The sequence below is a fragment of the Heptranchias perlo genome, chromosome 19 (assembly GCF_035084215.1).
Source record: "Heptranchias perlo isolate sHepPer1 chromosome 19, sHepPer1.hap1, whole genome shotgun sequence".
In the NCBI taxonomy this organism is placed as follows: Eukaryota; Metazoa; Chordata; class Chondrichthyes; order Hexanchiformes; family Hexanchidae; genus Heptranchias; species Heptranchias perlo.
This window is the reverse complement of record NC_090343.1, coordinates 22053466-22074947: the sequence shown is the minus strand read 5'-3', so window position 1 is coordinate 22074947 and position 21482 is coordinate 22053466. Positions and strand designations below refer to the sequence as shown.

Here is a 21482-nt window from a genome sequence, read left to right as displayed (position 1 = left end):
TTACAAGCATCCGCCAATCTATAAATAAACTTCCTCTACAGAAAATACCTTCTATTTGGCCTCAGGATTTGCCCAAGAACAATTAGTCTTTAAATGATCTCAGAATGTACTTATATACAGTAATTAGCCTTTCAAGGATCAGACTATCTTACACACAAATCCATGTTAAAACAGCAGAATAATACATATTGTGTTACATGGTATATCACAGTGGCAGCTCACCACCATCTTCTCAAGGGCAATTAGGGATGGGTAATAAATGCTGGCCTTGCCAGCGACGCCCACATCCCATGAACAAATAAAAACAAAACCTCCTGTCATATAAAACAGCATATCTCTGACTTACTGCAAGCAGTGCCATGGAAGATCCACTAGTATATTTAAAAGTTTTGAGTTTCTCAAAAGACACACATTTCATGCACCTGTTTCAAGCACCTGTCAATCTTCAAACTTCCCTCTACAGCAATTAAGCTCCACATGACCTCAGGCTGTTGCTATTTTCAACAATTAAACTTTATGGCCTTAAAGGTGAGGTTAAACACAGCTGCACCTTAGCAACAGAATAATACATTATGCGCTACATTCCTGTCATAAAACAGTTACCATCTGACTTAGTGTGAGCAATGCCATGGGAGATACACAGTAAAGAAGGAAAATAAAAGAGCATAAAAATATACTTGAAACTGCACATGGAACACAGTTCTCAGCTGAAAAAATTGGGCATCACAAAATGGTTCTTTTTATCAGCTTTGTTTTATTTCATTATGTAGATGGAACAACAAGATGTACGTATTTAAACAAGTAAACAGTAATTTTGTCTTTTAACATAGATACATACATTTGGATGCACAATCACAACAAAAATTGCACTAAAACAGTGTTTAAACAGTGCTTATTTCAGTAAATAATTACAATACTCAGCACTGCAACAAAGTTCAGCATTTTTTTCTGATTTACAAACATCACTTATAAATTACATATCTTTCAGTGAGGCAAGAGCGCCACTAATGCCCTGATCTCAAGTTTTAATGACCTGAGACTTCAACAAATTCAAACACAATTTAGTACCTGGAATGTGTTAAACTACAGTTGGACTCCGGTACATTGTACGGAAGTCCGCAATTGCTCTTTCCTTTTGTACTTCCTGCCCTATAAATGATGAGTGGTTTACTCCATTGTCTATTTTTAACCTTTGTATTTTAACCAGTGGAGAATGAATGCAATAGAACCACAATGTAACTCCGTATACCTGCTGCTGCTGCAAAAAGGCTGTAAACGTCCCATATTAAAATTTATCATTACATCTCTATTTGAAACTGTTCAAATTATTCAATGAGGAAGGCTTCTAACTGCGTCACTCTACAATACATTTAAGTTCGCAGACTATGCTGATCCCAAACCCATTGTCACATAACAGACACATAGACTTACAAAATAAATATACATCACAAAAAATGGCTCTTAAGTATTACAGTAAGGACTCTTTAAATTAATTTGCTTAAATATCAAATAAATAGCAGTTAATACATAATTTTGCTTTAGCAGTGGCAAATGTCTGAAAAATATTTTCATGAATAGGAAAAAATATTAACAAAATCAAAAGATTTTCTGAAAAAAATTATCAAAACATGTCAGTTATAAAATATTCTCACTCCACATAAAAAGGGAATAAATCACATTAATAAAGTAATAAATAATACAATACAAAAATAACTTGACTTGTGTTAATTAAATTCATAAAACAGCTTGTACTGGAGCAACATAAGAAATATTATTGTCTTCGTGCACTCCAGAAGCTTGTGTTTTTTTTAAAATTCAGTTTTATCTGGATTAAAAACAAAGTTTAAATAAATAGACAAACAGTAAATAAATAGGTAGAGTCAACATACAGAACTCAGAATAGTTTACATATTTGCTTTCCAGATTCATTTTAAACGTTATTTTAAAATTTACACAATAAGGTTACGGACTACTTGTTCTAAACAAGTGCAATTTCTATCTTCGTAATTGCTATAAATATTTCTAAACCAATATCAATCACAAATTTACTGTATTTACAGGGTAGGTGAACAGTTCATATACAATGCTGGGGAGCTTTTGTTTTAGACCTGAATGCCCTTTACAGCTTGTTTGATGCTCTCCAGTAGTGCTTTATTTTCTGGGTTCTGGTAGCATTCCATATTAGTATACATATCTGTGAGGGTATTAACATAGGCATCAAAATTCTGTTCGCTGATTGGTTCCTGCTGAACAATAAAGGAAACAAAAAATTGTCAAAATACAAATGACCTTCTTACAGTTCTGAAAAGAGTAACATTTTGAAGTTTGTATGATTGGAGATTTCCACGGTGACCTTTACAAAGCATGAAAACTTCTTATATCTCTCCCGCCACCATCGAAATTCTTACCTACACTTTCACCACCTCTATAGTTGATTACCCTCTTTGCTAGCTCCCATCGTCCATAAATTCTAACTCAAACTTTTCGTCACCTCTCCAAACTCTGCATGGTAGCACGGCACCGTCCCTCTGTAAACCATCTCGGGATCTTTTTCTGGTTTAAAGGCACTATATAAATACAAGTTTGTTGTTGTTGTAAACTGGGGGAATCAGCTTGTTTCAATAGGACCAATATACTCAAACTTTATTATCTGAACTTTCACATGAAAATGGTACAACTGTGAAGAAAGCTTCATTGAAAATTCTGTAGTAACTACATTAACTAGCTTACATCAAAGCCTTCCCCTTATAAATTAACGTCTTACCTGCTGCCAGACTTAATATGAACTAATTTATTTTTCTAGCAAGTGAAATAGGCGATTACTCTCTTCTAGGAGTAGTTTGCTATAAAGACCTAGTTCACATACCATAGTGAGATGGCAACTACTGCACCCAGGAAAACCTGAATGTAAGAGATGGTTCAGCCAGAACCCACATCACCTTCCAGAATCCCATCCTAGTTGCCTCTTTCAGGCATCATCTTTAGTTCTTTTTACCAATATAAGCTAACACAAGCAGTGGAAATTGTAACAAATCATTGTGGTGTATCTACTCTGCAATCCCATGCTGGGCAAAATACCATGGCAGCCCTGCACGTGCAATGACCGCTTCACCCCACAGTGCGGCTGGTTTACTGGAAGACCGGCTACACATTAATGGGGAAAAGCGGCTCAGCTCACATTCCTGAGACCTCCGCAGTAATGTAAGTGTAGCTAGTGTGTTTCAAAGGTTTAATGGCACACAAGCAAATTGCAAAGTGAGTAAAAGGAGAACTAGAACTTAACAGCCGTGGTATTGAAGATATATGTGCGTGCAATACTTGTGAGATCAGCCTAGCAGACAGTTGTTTTTTTTTGTTTGCAATCTTGACTCATGGCTAAACCCATAAGATGAGGAAAAGGACTGAAGATTATGCTGAGCACCACAGTATCTTAGTTGCATTGTTAAATCGTAAATATAATAAATCAGATTCAAATACCAATGCTGATCCAATGACACATTTCATAAATACGAAAATATTCTCTTGCAAAATTGTGGCACAGGATTTGGTAATATAATCAATACCAATTTTGACTCTTAATATTGAAAGCTTCAGGAAGACAAAAGCAGGATAAATTTCACAAATTTTACATCCTATGAATAATCTTATTGTCAGAAAATCCTGCGGGCCCATTCATCTCTATGCTAGAATTCCTGATTCATGGTCACAGCAGATGAAACACTGCATCAGCAGTGCAAATTTGTAAAATTACCCTCAATATCACCAGAATAGTACTCCGCTATGTAACATCTTGACTGAAACAGATATTTAAAGAATATAATGAAGAACAAGCTGGCTTACCATTTGAGGGAGTTTTATGTCAGCAAGGCTACGAATCAGGGCCTGACTCAACCCAGCCAGCTCTTTGAATAAGGCTTCATTTTGCTCTTCAATCACTTTGTTTTCATCCTCGATAGTTTTCAAATTTTTTTCCATGCTGGAAATCTGAAAAGCATTCGCGTTGAATTTTAGTACATTGGTTCAGAAAACACTAAGGCGCCTTTGACTCTGTTTCTAGGTTTAATTAATAAATTTAATTATACACCAACAACTGTTTCAATTCCTGCTAGTGTTACTTCAGACTAATGAAAATTAAACATGTTGAAGAACATGTGAAATTAACACATACTGCTTTTACTATTTTATATGATCTAGCTGAAGAAGTGCACATCGTGAATAACTTGCCTCACAAAGATAACGGCCCCGATATTACAAGGGAGGTGGGATGGCAGCGGGGGGGGAGGCGACTGGGCGCGTGAGTAACCTGCCCAGTAAAATCTGTCCATTCCCTATCCGATCGCAGGTAAATTGGAGCCACTTAATGTGGCTTCTGGGTTTCCCGTCGTAAACCTGCGCAGTGGGCGGACTGCGCACCCGCATCACAGGCTGTCAGCTGGAGGAGCCCTATTTAAAGGGGCAGTCCTCCAATGCTGCTCCTGGAGCAAACACCCCAAATTACAGAATGGAGCAGCCCAGGGGAAAGGCTGCTCCTAGATTTAGTGATGCTTCACTCCAGTTGCTACTGTTTGGGGTGAGGAGGAGGAGGGATATATTCTACCCGGCGGACGGGAGGAAGTGGCCTGCCTCTGCCACCAAGAAGGCCTGGCTCGAGGTGGCAGAGGAGGTCACCAGCAGCAGCAACGTCTCCTGCACCTGGATACAGTGCAGGAAGCGCTTCAATGACCTAACTAGGTCAGCCAAAGTGAGTACACTTACTCATTCTCCTACACTCCGTCATCCACGTCACCGCCCCCACCCCACAACTAATTCTGCACTGCCAACACTACTCTATCACATCATTCCTCACACCCATTCAAACCTCATCCTTAACTTACCTGCACTTACCACTTCCTCACCTCCCCAGTACTCATCCCACCACTACCACTCAACCCAATCCTCATACAATGTCATGGCTCTGTTTCATACTCACCCTCTGATGCATCTCTTTCATGGTCAGCCTCACCCAAACCAATGCATTCATCAGTTGGCCACATCACCATCACTCACTCACTCCTCTCTACTTTCTCCCCTTATAGGAGAAGAGAGACCAGAATGCACAGGAGAGGGCGAGGACCGGAGGGGGGCCGCAACATCTAGTCATCCTCACAGAGGTGGAACAGGAGGCTCTGGAACTGAGCCGCACCCTCGAGTGCCTGTCCGTCGGGGACGCCGAGGCTGGCACCCGACAAACGGCTGGTGACAGAACTTTAACATTCAGCACACACAATAGCAATTGATGTTAACATGCCTTGCCATCTTCAGCAGCTCAACATCTGTCATCATGCTTAATATTGCCTTCTGTTCTCTTACAGGACCGCCGTGACAGTGGAGGGCGATTCCTCAGAGGACCTGCTGGCCTCTGAGGGTGCACCGTCACATCGGAGCGAGCCATCCACCAGCGCAGATACACACACCTCGGTGAGTCTCCATCCTCACTTAGTTGGGGTCTCACATGGTGAGTCACCTCACACGTGAGCACGAGCAGACACTGGTGGCAGGGCAGCTGTGGAGAGTCCGCATCGGTGGGCGCATTCTTCTCCAGGCTCTGCTCAGCTGGACACAGATGCTGAACCCTGGGGGCCATCCATGAAAAGAAGAATGATCGAGGGGCCGCAACACATTAGTGAGGTGCTGGAACAGGTGCTACGCGCTCTCTCCACAATTGCGCAGAGGATGAAGGAGTCCAACTCCTGTATGAGTGGAATGGTGCACAGGTAAGGGAGGGCAATTCTGAGATACTGTCACAGGGACGTGAGGGCATCTCTGATTAGTGTCATGGGTAACTGCGGGAATGTCTGCAATGGAGGGAAGGCTAGCCTCCATGGACCTTCAAGCATGGTTCACCAATGAGTCCATTGAGGCCCTGACAATGGCCCTTTGGACTCAGGGTGAACAACATTCTGCCGCCTTAAACAGGCAGGCAGATACACTAGCACTGGCCTTACAAGGCTTCACACATGTCCTCCAAACTGTCGTCCAGCAGAGTGGTAGGAGTGGTGTGGGCCCAGGAGTGGGAAGATGGCGAAAGGGGACATGGAAGTTGGGACGCCACTCAAAGCGCCCCCACGTCTCACCTGTTGCCCCCCCTCAACAAGTACCCACAATGATGCCTCCTCTCCAGGTGGCCGAGTCTGCCCCTGCACAGGTGGAGCAGCCTTTGGAGGGGCCCTTACGGGCACCGAAACCCAGAGGGCATAGGCCCAAAGAATCTAATTGGTCAGGGCATGAACAAGAGCAACCTGCCACCAACTCTGCTGCAGCCTCAGGGGATGCACCACGTAGGAGTAGTTATAAGCGAAAGGCGAAGGTTTTGTGAGCACAAAGGGGATGCACAAGGGTGTTGACGTTTTGTCATGCTTTTTATTTATATTTAATTTTTGTTAATGGCACATTAAATATTATTATTGTCACCACTACTGCCACATCTTGGCCATTCTTGACTGGCTTGTGTAACAAGGTCTTTTCATGAGATTCACCATGAACGCCCACACTTGATGCCACCCATTGGGTCACTCTACAGTGGGTGTATGTGTAGTTGCAGGACTATCCTGTGCAGGAGGCAAGGGGAGGGCTGGTGTGGCTGCTGCTCCTCTGTCCAGGTGATGAGGACTGGACTCTTCACACTGTCTGATGTTATGAGAACCGTTCACATATCAGTGACTGCCTGGCCTCACGAGCAGCTAGGTGAGCTGCTGTTCTGCCCATGGGTTGCTCCTCCTCCTCTGCCTCCTCCTCCTCATCCTCCTTCTCCTTAATGTGGGTGGCAGATGTGGATGGGGCATCCACCAGCGGCACCCCTCTCTTTTGTGCCATGTTGTGCAGGACACCACAAACGACTATAATGCATCCGGCACTGTCTGGTGCGTATTGAAGCGCTCCCCCCAGAATGATCAAGGCACCTGAAGCGCATCTTGAGCAGCCCTATAGCATGCTCAATTGTAGACCTAGTAGCGATGTGGCTGTCGTTATATCGACGCTGTTGCTCGGTGGTGGGGTTCCTCAGAGGTGTCATGAGCCACGTGTGCAGGGGATATCCCTTGTCCCCGAGGAGCCAGCTCTTGCGGGTGTTCGGTGCGTGGAAGAGAGGCGGGATGAGCTGAGTGTTAATGGAGCGCTAGCCCTTCCTGTTGACGAACAGTCCTGGCTCGTGTGGAGGTGCTCGTATTGCTATATGGGTGCAATCGATTACATCCTGCACCCGTGGGAAGCCAGCCACAGCGTGGAATTCCACTGCCCTCTCCGTCTGGCTAAGGTCATCCATGGGGAAGTTGACGTAGTGCGAGGCCCTGCAAAACAAGCAGTCGGTGACCTGCCTTATGCACTTGTGTGCAGACAACTGAGAGACCCCGGTGATGTTCCCGGTGGCACCCTGGAACAATCCGGAGGCGAAGAAGTTGAGAGCAGTGGTGACTTTGACAGCGACAGGTAAGGAGATGCTGCTCAGGCCAGCTGGAAGCAGCTCGGCATGAAGGAGGCTGCAGATGTCCGCGACTACCTGGCGACTGACTCTGAGCTTCCGTATGTACTGATCCTCAGAGAGGCCCAGGAAGCTGAGCTTCGGTCTGTAGACCCTGTTGCGAGGGTAGTGCCTCCTGCGACATCACTCTCTCTGTTGTTGCCCTCCGTGCTGTTGTGCAGGTGCCTGTGGTGCAGCACTGTGTTGTGGAGCTCCATGTGGCAGAGGTGGATGGCGTGCCTGGCAAGGCTGGTGATGTGGTTAGTCCTCGGATGAAGTGATGAATGCAGTTATGGCGCCCCCCCATCCTGACGGTGTGAGTTTGAGAGGGTCCACAAAGTAGGTAAATGTGTTTGCACAGCAGAGTTTTGGGTATAAATTAAGAATTTTGAGTGGAAAGACAAAGGTCATGCAGCCAAAACTTTGTCTGAAGTGACAGAGTGCCTGCTGCAATAAATGAGGTAGTCCCCCCATCTGTCAAATAATCCTTTGCATCTCCCACCGGCTGCTGGCTGAAACACGTCTGCTACAATAGGGAGTGTTTCCCACAGCATGAGAAACACACTAATTGCACCCCTGCCAAAATCTCCACTCAGTGAAGTCTCTCAAGTACCTCAACTATCTACCTAACTATGTAAAGCAGCATCCCGCCTGCTTTAATTGCCAGTGGGAGTCCCGCATTCGGGAGCTGCGCGCACACCTGAACGTGTCACTGGGGCACCCGGAAGTTAGCGGGTTGGAGCTGGGCTCCGAACCCGCTCCAGGATTCCGCCATTTTACGAGCCCTCCCCCCCCCCCCCCCACCACCCCCAACACACCCGTTCCGCCATCTGAAAATCGGCCCCAAGCATTCCTCCACACACTGACGTAAGAACAGAGAGACACGAATAGCATGACAGATCCTGAAAGCTGCACACCTTGGGAATGTGTTATTGCTCACTTAGTTAAACCCAAAGAAATTATTCACAACCATCTTTTTCTACATCAAGAGACAAATGGAATATTACAGCATTTGCAGTGTATTACTGTGAGGGGCTTAATTAGAAGATCAACTGTTGGGGAAGTGGGGAATAGTGAGCCTTTCAGCTCTGGGACTTTGGTTCAAATTCAACTCAGACTATTAAGATAAAAGTCTCCTCTATTTGGTGCATGTAATGGTCCTATGTGACATGAGTTTGGGCAGTCTCAATCCAGTTCTGAGGGCAGGGATCTACAACACAAATTTGGCACTAATAGGCAATGTCACTCAGACAGATCCAAGAATGGTTGGTATGGGAAATAGAAAAAATGCCATACTGTTGCAGTAGAGGGTGCTCTTCTGAGGTTGGGGCAGAGTACAGAGAGCTTTACTCTGCATCAGGCTATATATTGCACAGGAGCAGGAAAGGTCACATGGGAACAGCTTCACGATCACCAAGTCAAAAATGTTTTGAACGGATGTTCCTTACAATTTTTCTCTGGCAAAAGCAGTGCTGGCACACAGCAATGTGTGAAGGATGCCAAAAGTTAATGGCATATTTCTCAACAGTTTTATGTTTTATAACGTGTTCTATTTCACATGCTAAAAGATTAGAGAATTGGCATTTAAAACAATCAAAGCAGAAGTAAATAAAATGACACCTTGAATACAACCAGAGTAAATAAGCCATCTATCCAGTTCTACTGCAAATAGTATGTTTTGATCTTAGTAATTTATTTGTACATTTCTGTTGTAACAACATCTGGACAAAAAAAATTTGTATTAAAATAAGACTCATTGAATAAATTCTCTCCTTTAATTGTACCTGTGACTGCAACTTCACCATGTTGGATTCCATCTCTGTGTTGGATTCATTCAGTTCACTGATCTCTTTGTCAAGTTGTTTAATTTCTTCATCATTTTCTATTGCTGTTGAGAACAAAGTGTAGTTGAGATAGTACAGTCATTGTTTTAATACAGAGCCTAGAAATTACTCTTCATATGACATTCCACTGTCTACTACTCTTTTAGTCGAGGCATTAATCCATTTGATTTAACAGCAACTCATATGAATGCATTAAGTGCCTGTCTGGTATTATTGCCAACAGTAATTTCTAGCCTGTAAATAGCAAATGCAGTTTTTGAAAGAAAAGGAAAGTGTAGGGGAAGTGCTTATTTTTCAAAATATCTTCTTTTTATATCTCACCAGATATTTAAAAAACACATGCCTTAATACCACCATGGAATAGGTCTCCCTCCCTCCACGGCCTCTCCAGGGATGTCAATTATATCCCAATTTGGCTCCATTTCTGGCTTCAAAATTGACCGTGGGCTGCTCTGCAGCTGGGTGACCCTGAAAAGTCATCCTAAATTTACTGGCCTGTAGCAAAGGTTTTCTAGGGTTGGCCAGCTTTGGAACAGTTCTCAGGCTGATCTGGTCTAATCTATCAAAGTATGCAATGGAGCCACTTTGAGAAGATTTCTTCTATTGGATATCACCACCAGAGTGGAGCACAAGAGCACACCTTGTTTAAGGGTCTTTAAAATTGACCATTTTAAAAATACCCGCTGAGAGTATAATTTTCTTCTATGAAAACATGGAGTACTCCCCAGCACTTAGCTTCCCCTTAAGGCAATCAAAATCATCACTGCATTATTTGCTTTGTCCCACAATGCAGTTCTTATTGTTACTCTGTACATTAACGGTTTAGGGTTAAAGTGAACATAATTTATTGTATTCAGATAGGTAATAAAACACTTTTGCGTACATCCTTGAATTGTAGACAAGTTCAGTTATAATACAAGGCCACTCATTTACAGTAACCTAGTGAATCAAATTCTGTTTTTATTGTATGTGATTTTTACTAATATTTTGGGGATCGGGTTCTATGAAAGCCATAAATCAATGGCCTTGCAAATGGAATTTACACAGTTTAACATCACAATGGAATATTACATTGATTTTCAATTTCCTTTAATTCTTACCATCACTAGCTCTAAATTTGGTAGTTAGTAGATCCTCTCCTGAGAACTTTGCTTTCTTCATGGCCATGGTAGCCCTTGGACAGCCAGAAAGACTTAAAAAAAAAAGGGGAAAAAAAGTTACAAGAGTGAACAAGTCAAGATAATAAGTTTGAAAGTACGTTAAGAATTTTGTCTGCACATTTACTGATACACATGTACCATAAACTGAAATTAAAGTATAATAATGGAAGCATAATAAACAGATACTACAGCTTCAGAGCCTGTTAAACGTTTGACCACTTGAGTGCCACCAATTGAGAAAATAGGGTAGACATTCTGGTCAGCAAAGTTTACATATGAAAGCTTAACATTTTTGTGCTACATCCTGTGCGTGCTAACTTTATGCAGGCGTTAATCTGTTTAAAATAAACAGGGTTAGGGTTTAAACCCTTAAAATAAATAGGTCAACCTGCTGCCAATGATTTATCTGATCTGGCACTCAGATTGATTCTGGCTTCTGAATGTTCAGAGTTTTGTGTGATCTGGTTGTCCCAAATATCTTTGCGGCTGGTTTTTAGTCAATCGGGACCGATTCAAAGCTATACAGGTTTCAGCTACATTAAAAATAGGAGGACAGAGGAAGCTGCAGCAAAATGGACCACAGTCTTATTTAAACGCAAAACAATATAAGCAAAAGTAAAGCAAATAAGACAGAATAAGGAAGAAAACAAAAGCAGACAGAACAGAAGCAAAGGTTTTAAAACATTTGAGCCTAGAAATTGCTATTGGCACGATTAGCTGTCAAATGCTTAATGCATTCCTATGACATTTTTCTGTCTGCAATTTTAATGCAGGCGGAAACATACTTATAAATGCGGTAACTTCCCCACTAAAATAGTGGATCGAGGAATGTCACATAAGTGTTCTCCAAAAGCGCCAACTTTAATTACCAGGCTTTTATTTTTATTTCAAATTACTAACAGTTGGATATTTTAATAGTATAGGATTAATGTTGTAGTAATAAAGTTACTCCCAGCATTTGAGTAGCTTTATAACTTTTGTTTCAACATTACAGTTTGTGAGCTAATTTTTTTTTTTAAAAGATTGACCAGTCCAGGAAGCACAGCATCTTCCAGAGCTGTTGGCAATTTAATGGACATAGCTTAATCTGATTATAAAGCTGCAGTGCCCCGCAAATGCTTTTTTTTAGTTTTAAAGTTCAATACTGTACTGTTTCCTCACTCATGTCTATTTCTCAGACTCCTCAACCATGTGTTTTGTTTACTGACGGCACACCCCTCCAAGTTGTACTGATTATTTAACTCCTGACGGGTGAAAACTTTGTGGCATTAAGCGGGGGGGGGGGGGTTAGTATTTTTTGTAAATTGGACATTCCATGCAGATGTTTGATATCAACTGAAGAAAGAATGAAAAATAAATCTGGGCTCTAATGTTTGGCACATTTGTCTGAAATTTCTCTCACTGCTACTTTGGTGGAGACATTTATTTTAAACTGTTTAATGTCTTCACTAATTAATGGAGAGAAAAAAATTCAGATGAGTCTGTTAAGCATTCATAATTTCAAGACCTAGGAATTTTAGACCAGGAGCATATTTTAACAATAACAGAACCAACAGATGTAAATGGGGCTTTAAATATTGTTTGGTTTACTTAATTACAGGATAATGATATATACCTTCGATGTGTAAGAAAACTGCCATTAGCGTGCCCTGAGCCATCACACCCTGGGGTTGGACAAGCAGGCCCATCTCCTTTCACAGGTTTCCAAGTAAATGGTGACCCATTGTGGAATCCTTCCTTTTGTCTGCGTGCAGCCAAAGGACAGCCAGATGCACTGCGATGCGATGCATACTTGCCACTTACATGCCCGAGCCCATCACATCCAGGAACAGGACATCTAAAGAAAAACAAAGACTTGATATTGGCTATTTGTGCTGATGACTCCATCAAAACTAAAGGCAGAGATGTCAGCAGTGGTCACAAAAAATCAAGGAAAACTTGTTCAAAACACAAAGTATTATGAAAGTGCAAATGTGAAAGTAAAGAGGCCTATTTATAGAGGATCTACCCTTTGTTGCTCACAGTTAGTCTAGGGTCTGGAGTATGGCTGTGATGTTTAGCTGCAAACCAGGCATGTCTCTTAAGGCCACGGCTCAAATAGGAGCAAGTGTAGGATTATTGTAGTTGCTTGGATTTGTAACTAACATCAAATAGAGGTTAGTAAATTGCATGTAAATGTCAAGCCGCCCGGTCAATAACTGGCTTACTTTCTCTTTTTTAAACATGGCTTTGTGTCCATAAAATGTAACACTTTGAAACGTGATGTCTGGTGCATGATCACGAGCACAGGATGCAAGACTTTTATATTTATGTAATATCGATCTGTACTTTTTAACTGGAACATATTTACTAATTTGCAATTTCTTTCAAGCTGTTTTTAAATGTGTGTTCTGCAATTGGCTCTTTTCTCTTAATGGCACAGTTAGTGTCTCTTGCAAATGGAAATTTCCCACCATGTTACTTAAAAAAAAAACAGGCATAGATTTCACTACCTGAGTGATAATCTTATGGGGCAGATCACATGCCCTTTATTAGAACCTACCCGATTTTCATTCCATTGCTTTAAGGGGTGATACACCTTGCTGTACTTTGATGCCTATTTTAAATGGGTGAGTTTAGCGCTATGCAGAAAATCAAGGAAATCATGGACTCTCATTATGCTCTAATTTGAATAAAATTTGGCTGCTAATGAAGCTCTCACAATTCTGACAAGTACCATAAAGATTGATTTTCCAGCTCTCATTTGCCTTATACTTATTTAGGAATATAGGAAAACTAAACTGTTACTTTTATTGAATTCTTTTCTCTTCCACAACTTTAACATAAATAAACTGATAATCGTCTTTATCATCAGATGTAGGTAATATGTTATAAGTTGTGTTGAAATCATTTAAAGAAATGTTGATTGTACAGTCAAATCCACTTATATATGATCCTGATATATGCAAATATGTATAACTTTAGTTTATACAAGCAACTTTTATCCAAGAAAATGAATGATATAAGATCTCAGTGTGTATGTATGTATGCGTATGTTTCTTTTCTCACAGGCAGATGGAGTATGTGGTGATGATTCGTGCTAAGATGAAACTGTATAATTTGTCCTGTCTCTTAAAGGCCACGGCTCAAGTAGTCCCTATGGGAAGATGGACTAAACATGCAGAGTTGGGCGATTGCAGCCGCTTGTCAATTTCTGATTCCATTTTCAGAAGAACCCAGCATGCAATGACTGCCTGGGTAGATTTTGACATTTGAGTGGCCGACAGGCGGAGTACGCTGGTCAGCCGCCCGTTCTGGCGGTGAAGTGGTCCCCATGATTTTGAGACTCTGGCCTCATTTACGTTAGGCAGGCATCCCGACCCAGCTTGCTAGAATCAGCCCAGGAAAATAGGGCTGGAGCTGCTGCCAGAAAGGTACGTTGCAAGTAGAGAGTCACCATCACAGAGGGTGGGGGTCCCGGGGCTGCAGCGGCCCAGATTATTTTTGTGGACTCCTGCTCCTCCAGGGCCCACAAAAATAATTCAAGACTTACCTTTGCTGGGCCTCTTCTTTCTTCGACCATAGAACTAATCGGAGCCTGCACAGCATGGTCTCCGACCGGTTCCTACATTAAATGGCAATCAGGGTCCTGTTTATGAATCAGGCGGGTGTTTTGGACACCTGACAGAGGGCACCTTTTAAAATGGTGGCGGCCAAATCGCCAGTGTTAACGATGCGGTGAGGCTACCAACCCCATTTTGAGGCCGTTACTGCCCCATTAATGGCAGGAGAAGCTACTCAAAATCAATCCCCTTTCTTTTTTTAAAGATTGCTTTGCAACTGTGACAAAGTGAAACTTTGAAATGTAATATTTGTTGTTGTGTTATCTAGAGTGTTACAGACACACTTAATGTAAGACGTTTATATATATCCTATCACGTCTCTCATAACATTGCTCACGATGAGGCGCAGTTCATGCTGTTTTATAAAAATAGGGGTGTTATGCCATGTAACAAACAACATATTACCAGGGCCGATGATTTATGGTGGCTGAACAGGTGAAATTCTATTTTTATTATTTGGTATTATGGGATTTTTATTGGTGTTTAGGGGACTGAATTCTGTAGCTGTTCATTTTTACTGTGAAATCTGTAAAGAAGTGGACTTGATTATTCTTACATTTATAAATGAGTGGCCTTTACTTTATAGATATTCTTTTACCTTAATTGTTATTTCTTACCTTTTTTAAAGCTGATAATGCATAGCGGGATGGTACCAGGTTTGAGGTCCGTATCAACACTGGGGGTAGTATCGGGTTTAGCAGCACTGGGGGATGGTCATGAGATTTGGCTGCACTGAGATGCATGTGCTGGGGTTTGGTAGTATGGAACAGGGGTGAATTTTAGTTTGGCAACACTGTGGAGGGGAAGCCTGGGGTATGGCAGAACTAGTAGAAAAGGGATGGAATTTGTGGTGGGAGCTGAAGATGATGGCTTTGATTTTCCCATCATTTAGCTGCAGGAAGTTGCATCTCATCCAAGACTAGATGTTGGACAAGCAGTCTGACAACATAGAGGCAGTGCAGGGGTCAGGAGAGGTAGTAGAGAGGTGGAGCTGGTTGTTGCCAGCATACATTGGAAGCTGATTCCTGTGGATGATGAGGAATGTAGATGAGGAAAAGGAATGGCCTGGAGGCAAATTGCTGTGTATCATTGTGCTGACTCAATTTTATTTTCAATTGCACTTTTGTTGATTTTTTTTGCACTTTACTTTTGAGGTTTCTAGTTTTGTTTAGAAGTCTCCCTTGATACTTTTTTTTTGTTTGACAAAGTTCCCTAAAATTTGTTGCATGGGTTTCCCAATGGGGACTACCCTCTTTATGATTATATATGTTGGAGAATGAAAAGACGGGAGGCCAGGTTTATATGCAGCACTGCAGAAGATTCACATCCTTTCACAAATACCCAGCCACCAGGGTGTGTAGACTCAGAAGATCTTATTTAAATATATTCCTGGATATATGCATAAGAAGGCCTATAACAACTTTGCTGCATCAGACAGAAAGATCTGCAAACTTCCTGAAGAACCAGGACAGTACTTACTATGGCTTAGAAAGTCACTACAGCATTTAATTTCTTGAATATGGACATAGGAATTTATAATGGAGATAAAATAAGGACAGAATGTATGACTTTAAAATAGAGGCTGAATTATGTGCCCTGGTCCATTTATCCTCCACCCTCGAATACCGCTTCACCTGAAGACTACAGTTGGCGCATATATATATATTTAGGTAGCTATAGCAGAAATTAATGGCAACCTGGCATCATTTTAATGACAATTAGAAGAGCTAAACTTGTTATATTTAGCATCTGGTGTAAATTGTTCCTTTAGCATGCACAGAGATAATTGATTAATTAAACAGCAGTCCCTTGATATAAAATGCACTGAGAGTTGCAACTGGGAAAGAGGCTGTTAAACATTGCTCTTCCATATGTTTTCTCCTCCCCCCCCCCCCCCCATACAGTATGGTAATCTATCTTAAGATAACTGTGTCAAATATTATAGTACTGCTTTGCTCAATACTTAGAAGTACCATTCTTTAGCCATCATTAACACAGGGCAAGATTTTCTCTTATTGCTAATGTTAGCAAAAAAGATATGAATAAAAAAGGTGTGATGTCAGTAAAAAGTGTGAACAGACTATCTGTGTTTAGTGCTGTTTTGAGGATTCCACATCCATATAAAAATAGAACAAGCATTAGTGAATAGTGAGTTAAAGGAGGTGAAATTGGTCTTGGGCAGCACAAAATGGGTGCTAGTGAATTGGCTGCCCGTTTCACATAGTGCCTAAAAAGAATATCGGATGGGGTGTAAAGTGGGTGGCCAATTCGCTATCACCCGTTATGCGCTACTGCCCAAGCCCAATTTCACCCTCAAATGTGTGCCTGTTTTAGCTTTATTAACTTGTAGCATTCCACAGCTGCTGTGTCAAATCGAGCACTGTATAACTCTAGAACAAACCTGGTGTTTGTGAGTTTAACAAGGAGGAAGATTTTAAAGTGCCACTGATGCAGTAACAGAAGTGAATAGTAAATGCCCATATGATGGTGGGAGGTTTAAAAACCTGAAAATGGCAACAGTTTGAGATTCAGAAGCCAGAAGTTGCTGGTAACAGCTCAGTATGAGGCTCAACTATAACATCCTATTGCAATACTATAACATGTTGCTTTGGTGTCTGGCATATTATTGCTAAATTCACATTGGAAACCAAGGTACAATTTTGAAAAATGAATTGTTTCATAAAACAAGACTCCAAACTCTAATAAACTCACAAATTAAGATTGCAAACAGGTTGTGAAAAATAAAAAATTCTGACTTCACAAATAGTGTGTGGTGTATTTATAAGCACACTATCTCGTAATTGTCAGTTAGTTTCAAGTTTATGGTCATTTGATTTAATGTATTTGCATGGCATGAGGTCAAAAATGAACTCTACTTCCCAAAACCACATGATATAAATAAAGTATTCTGGATAATAATACATCAATTGGACTTGGATTTTATCCTGTACCTTATATAAACCTTCTCTAGAATATAATTTGCTCAGAAGTGTTTAGCGATGCAGTTTAGTAACGCTATCAGTATAATTCTAAGTGGAATTTTAGTAATGACATTCATCAATCAGGAGTGTGAGAGTGAGTTCAGGGTTGGAGCCTTGAATCAGTTATTAACCACTTTCATTAATTTGAGAAAATGTTGGTGTGAAGGTCACATTAATGGTAATCCTATTACATTATCGTCAACTATACACAGCAAGCTGTGTACAGACATAAATGTAAGCTGCGATTGAACAGCAAAATAGGCAGCTTGCAATGCACATGTTTAATGTGGAAGTATTTTATCTTAACTGTTAGAATAGAAGAGAAGATGTTTTCTGAAAGGGTTGATTTTATGAGAATTTGTATTGGGGAGAAATTTGACTATGATGCACACGTTTTGTGGGCATAAAATGGGCGTAACGAGGGCCAATTTCAGGGAGCAACGTCCTGTGCCTCAAGAATTCCTGAAAGATGTCTGACCCGATAATGGGTGAGGATATTTTTCTTCCCTAAAACAGGCGTTAGGCCCCATATATCAGTAAAGAAGGGGCTCAATGCCTCTTTCAAGCTCCCTCTACCAAAATGGATTGCAATCAGCGAAGCAGGTGCTGGGCCTGCTCCACTCAGGATTCTTAAGCAGTCACAGCGACCTGAGCAACTACCAATAGCAAAAGGTATGTTTTTAAAACAAAACAATTTTAAAAATCGTCTATGGAGCCAAGAGAAGCAGGCATTCTCCCCCATTTCCACATTACTTGTGAGCGTCCCCATCTCCCCATTGCCGCTCCTTACCTTAGGGGCATTGCCAGGGAGGCAAGCAGCCCGCTTTTCAACTGTGTAAAATTTGTGAGCTGCCTGTGGAGGTGCGACAAGCAGCTCGTCCAAATAATGTGAATGAGGCCTGAGGCCCAATTTTGGGCTGGTCTTGGGCCTCCCATTTGGGGCTTGCGTTATCTGCGCACCACTGGTTCTGTGCCCGAAAACGGGTCACAACCAATTGCTAGGCCAATATCTCTTGTTCAATGGGGTCGATCCGGGATAACTTGGACAATATTTAACTCAGTATCATCTGCAGCATGAATTCCTACTGAAGAAAGACTGAGAAAAAACAAGTCTATTCTGTGCAGTTGATAGCCGGAGTTGGGGCAGTCAACGAGAACAGTTTGACTGGCAATGATGAATTGATAATGGCCCAGTATATGCTTCATATGTCAGCACAATATAAAAGAGAGTGATTAGATTAAAGGGGATCTGGATCAAACAGAAAGAGATAACAAATATCTGATTCAGTTCTGTGTTAAGTGAGCTAATAGTCCAAGATAGCAACCTGGTTCTCGGAAAGACTTCTTAGATGATTCATGATGCGACAAAAATGTAGACAACTTAATTTAAATCTTGCTTTGTGTTATTGCTCATTATGAAAGCTATAAAACACTGTTTGTCTCATCAATATGAACCCATATAAACCCTAAACATAGGGGTCCCAAAAATCCTTAGGCTCACTGCACTAGTGTAAGTGTGGCATAGCTGACCTCTGCTTCTGACCTCATGGGAGTATCCAGGGTCACCATATATTGATAGTGTGCCCATCAGTTTATATCCAGAAGTTTCTCAGGCAACTATATCTATATTTATCTCTATTTTTTAAACAAATGTAAGGCAATATGAAGTTAAAAATATAAAAGCCTAAAAATTCCAGTTCGGGGGAGGCCAGGTTTCTGCCCTTTGCATTTCTTCAATCAAAAGGCCTTTCTTAAACCCACTGTCTTTACGTCCAGAGACACCTTAAGGGGCGTGTCTAAGGGAAGTTCCTGAGTTACTCTAGGAATTCCGCCCAGCTTACCACTGATAGGCCCAGCGGGACTTCTCGCTCCGGGGAAGCCCCCAGTAGTCAGGAAGACAACTAACGGATCCCTGAGGGATCAATTACTGTCGAACTTTTAGCCTGCCAGTCAAGGAAAATTTTTGTTATCATTTTTTGCAGCTATCTCTTCGGCCTGATTTGTGCCTCTGGCACCCCTTTGCTGAGCAGCTAGGTGCTGCTCCGACTTCCGCCACTTCAGCGGAGTATGAGCCTCTGTTGCGCCACTACAGGTACAGGTGCCTGCCCTGAATATTTAAATGACCCCATCACCAGGATTTTGGACAGGATCAGCTACAGAGCAAAACTGTAGGCAGAAGTCCTGCTCCCCAGTACTTCCGCACCCTCAATAGTAACCCACCGAAGTTCTAGCCTAAAATGTTCAGCAGACACTGGCAAACAATATAGGCAAAGCAGCAACCATTTTTGCTACTTAATCATATTCCATGTCTTGTGGTGAGATCACTATTAAAAAGAAAAAGAAAATACTTTGTGCAGTGAATGAGCTTGTGGGGATTCAGAGGGGTCCACTGTTCAGCAAAAGGAAGTTGTCAAAACTGGGATCTGGCTCATTTCACAACACAGCAAATGTATGTCTGGAAATGCAGTGCCTCCTGGATAAATTGGGTTTTCTCAATTTACGTTGAGTTTTTTAACACAAAAATTGTGCACTTCACAGCTGGGTTAACGAATATTGGGACAGTTACAAAAGTTAAACAGGCCATCAGCTTCTTGAGAAATGTTAAAGGATTGTTATTATTGTGCATCGTTAGATACTAGTTGTTCAATGAACAAAATCACACTCTAAAGAAGCGCATATTTCAAAAACCATTTGCTTCGTAAACTGAGTCATAGATTATGAAGAAAAACAAGATTTTTCCCATCCCAAAATATTTTCAAAGGTAGTTTTACAAAAAAAAGTGTTTCTAGTGCTTGAGGCGAATATTACTGACATCACTAATAAAAATGTATTACTGTACACAGTTAACTTTCATTATTGGTGCAACATTTTATGGAAAATTAGTGGGCCACATTTTTACATATACTGAGCACACAATGCTATTTCACACAATAGACTTCACGCATATGACTTGATTTTGTGCAGGTGTAAGTAGCTGAAATAACTGACAACTGTTTCTTTTTTGGGTGTTGAATATGTTGAGATTGGATATTGGTGGATAGAATGACACTGTCTGGTTTATTTTTAGCAGGGATGTTGTACATGTCATCAGCTAAGGCAGTTCTGCCATGTCAACATTGTACCACTAGTCTCAGAAGACAATGATCACCAGGAAACATTTCAATCCTCTAGATGCCACACTTAGGTCTGTAACAACTATTGTTTCTAAATTAAAAGATAATTTTCTTTTACGAACTAAAGCCTATGACCTAGATATGCGCTGATACGTGTCAGTTCATTTTACAACAAGAAGTGTTCCATGTTGTCCATCCTTCCCTGAACTTAACCCTTTGCTTAATTTTTTAAAAATTTGCTCTTGGAATGTGGATATTGCCCATCTGTGGTTGCCCTGAGGGCATTAAGAGTCACCAGACAGTGTGGATCTTGAGTTACACACAACACAGACTGGATTGGGGTGGTAGGTCCTTTCCCAAGTTTCAGTAATTCCTGCCTAGCACCAGCCTATAAATGACCAGATTTACTAATTCAATTTCACATGATGGACTTTAAACTCACAACCTTTGGGTTGCTAGTCCAGTAGCATAACCACTAGGCTACCACACCCTGGTACTGAATGATGGTTTATAACCTGCATCCAGCATGAATGTGGCTCCTTTTTAACCTACATGCCTCTCTTAAAACTGGAGACACTAAGGGGCTCACCTTTTGCCCTCATTTTTTTGAATTACTGTGACACAAACCAATGGTTTTTGGTACTGTCTGGTAATTAAAAAAAAAGTTTTACAGACTTGAAAATCTATGCATTAGTTCCCAGAGACATGAGAATGTGGCATTCAAACTATGACCCATAGGTTACTTGCAGCCCGCGAGCCCTGTCAATCTGGCCCACAAAGCCCAGGCAACTCAGTTTCTATTTTCACTAATATTTTCTTACTACCTGGCTTGTCCAATTTTAATTTCATGTGTCTGGAGATTGCTGCTCTTTCTTGCTGTTGTTTCCTTGCTGAAGAATCGTAAGATCTGTTGGTGTCCACTGGTGGGAACAATGGATTAAACTTTATATACAGCCTGTGAGGCTCTATGGTATGTACCTAAATGTCCCACAAAGGCAAAATGTTTGAAGGGGCTGAGCTTTGGAGTGTTGAGGTGTTCTGATTCAAAACCTCAAAAGTGAAAATTGTTTTTTTTCAGTGGTAATCATAACGTAACCCAGGACCCATTTGTACCTGACTTCCTTCTCACCATTGACCTTCAGCAGAAAGAATGCTCTAAGTGTATCTAGTTCTCCATCTACAACTCTGAGATGTTGCTGGAACTGGGATAGAGAAAGATTCAGATATATTGGGATTGTGGTCTTCAAAAACAGCTAGTTTTAGTTTAGAGTCTCCCCTGACATCATC

At 41.4% G+C, this 21482-nt stretch overlaps 1 protein-coding gene across 1 annotated transcript in view; it reads right to left on the bottom strand.

The window, feature by feature from the left end:
- Positions 1-2102: 2102 nt before the first annotated feature.
- LOC137335443 (myelin transcription factor 1-like) overlaps positions 2103-21482 on the bottom strand; it is a 44784-nt gene continuing 25404 nt past the window's right edge. The window contains exons 17-21 of the mRNA XM_068000796.1: positions 12115-12336; positions 10440-10531; positions 9280-9383; positions 3841-3984; positions 2103-2246 (exon numbers count right to left, since the gene is read on the bottom strand). Coding sequence (XP_067856897.1) covers positions 2103-2246; positions 3841-3984; positions 9280-9383; positions 10440-10531; positions 12115-12336 — 706 coding nt within the window. The remainder of the gene's footprint in view (positions 2247-3840; positions 3985-9279; positions 9384-10439; positions 10532-12114; positions 12337-21482) is intronic.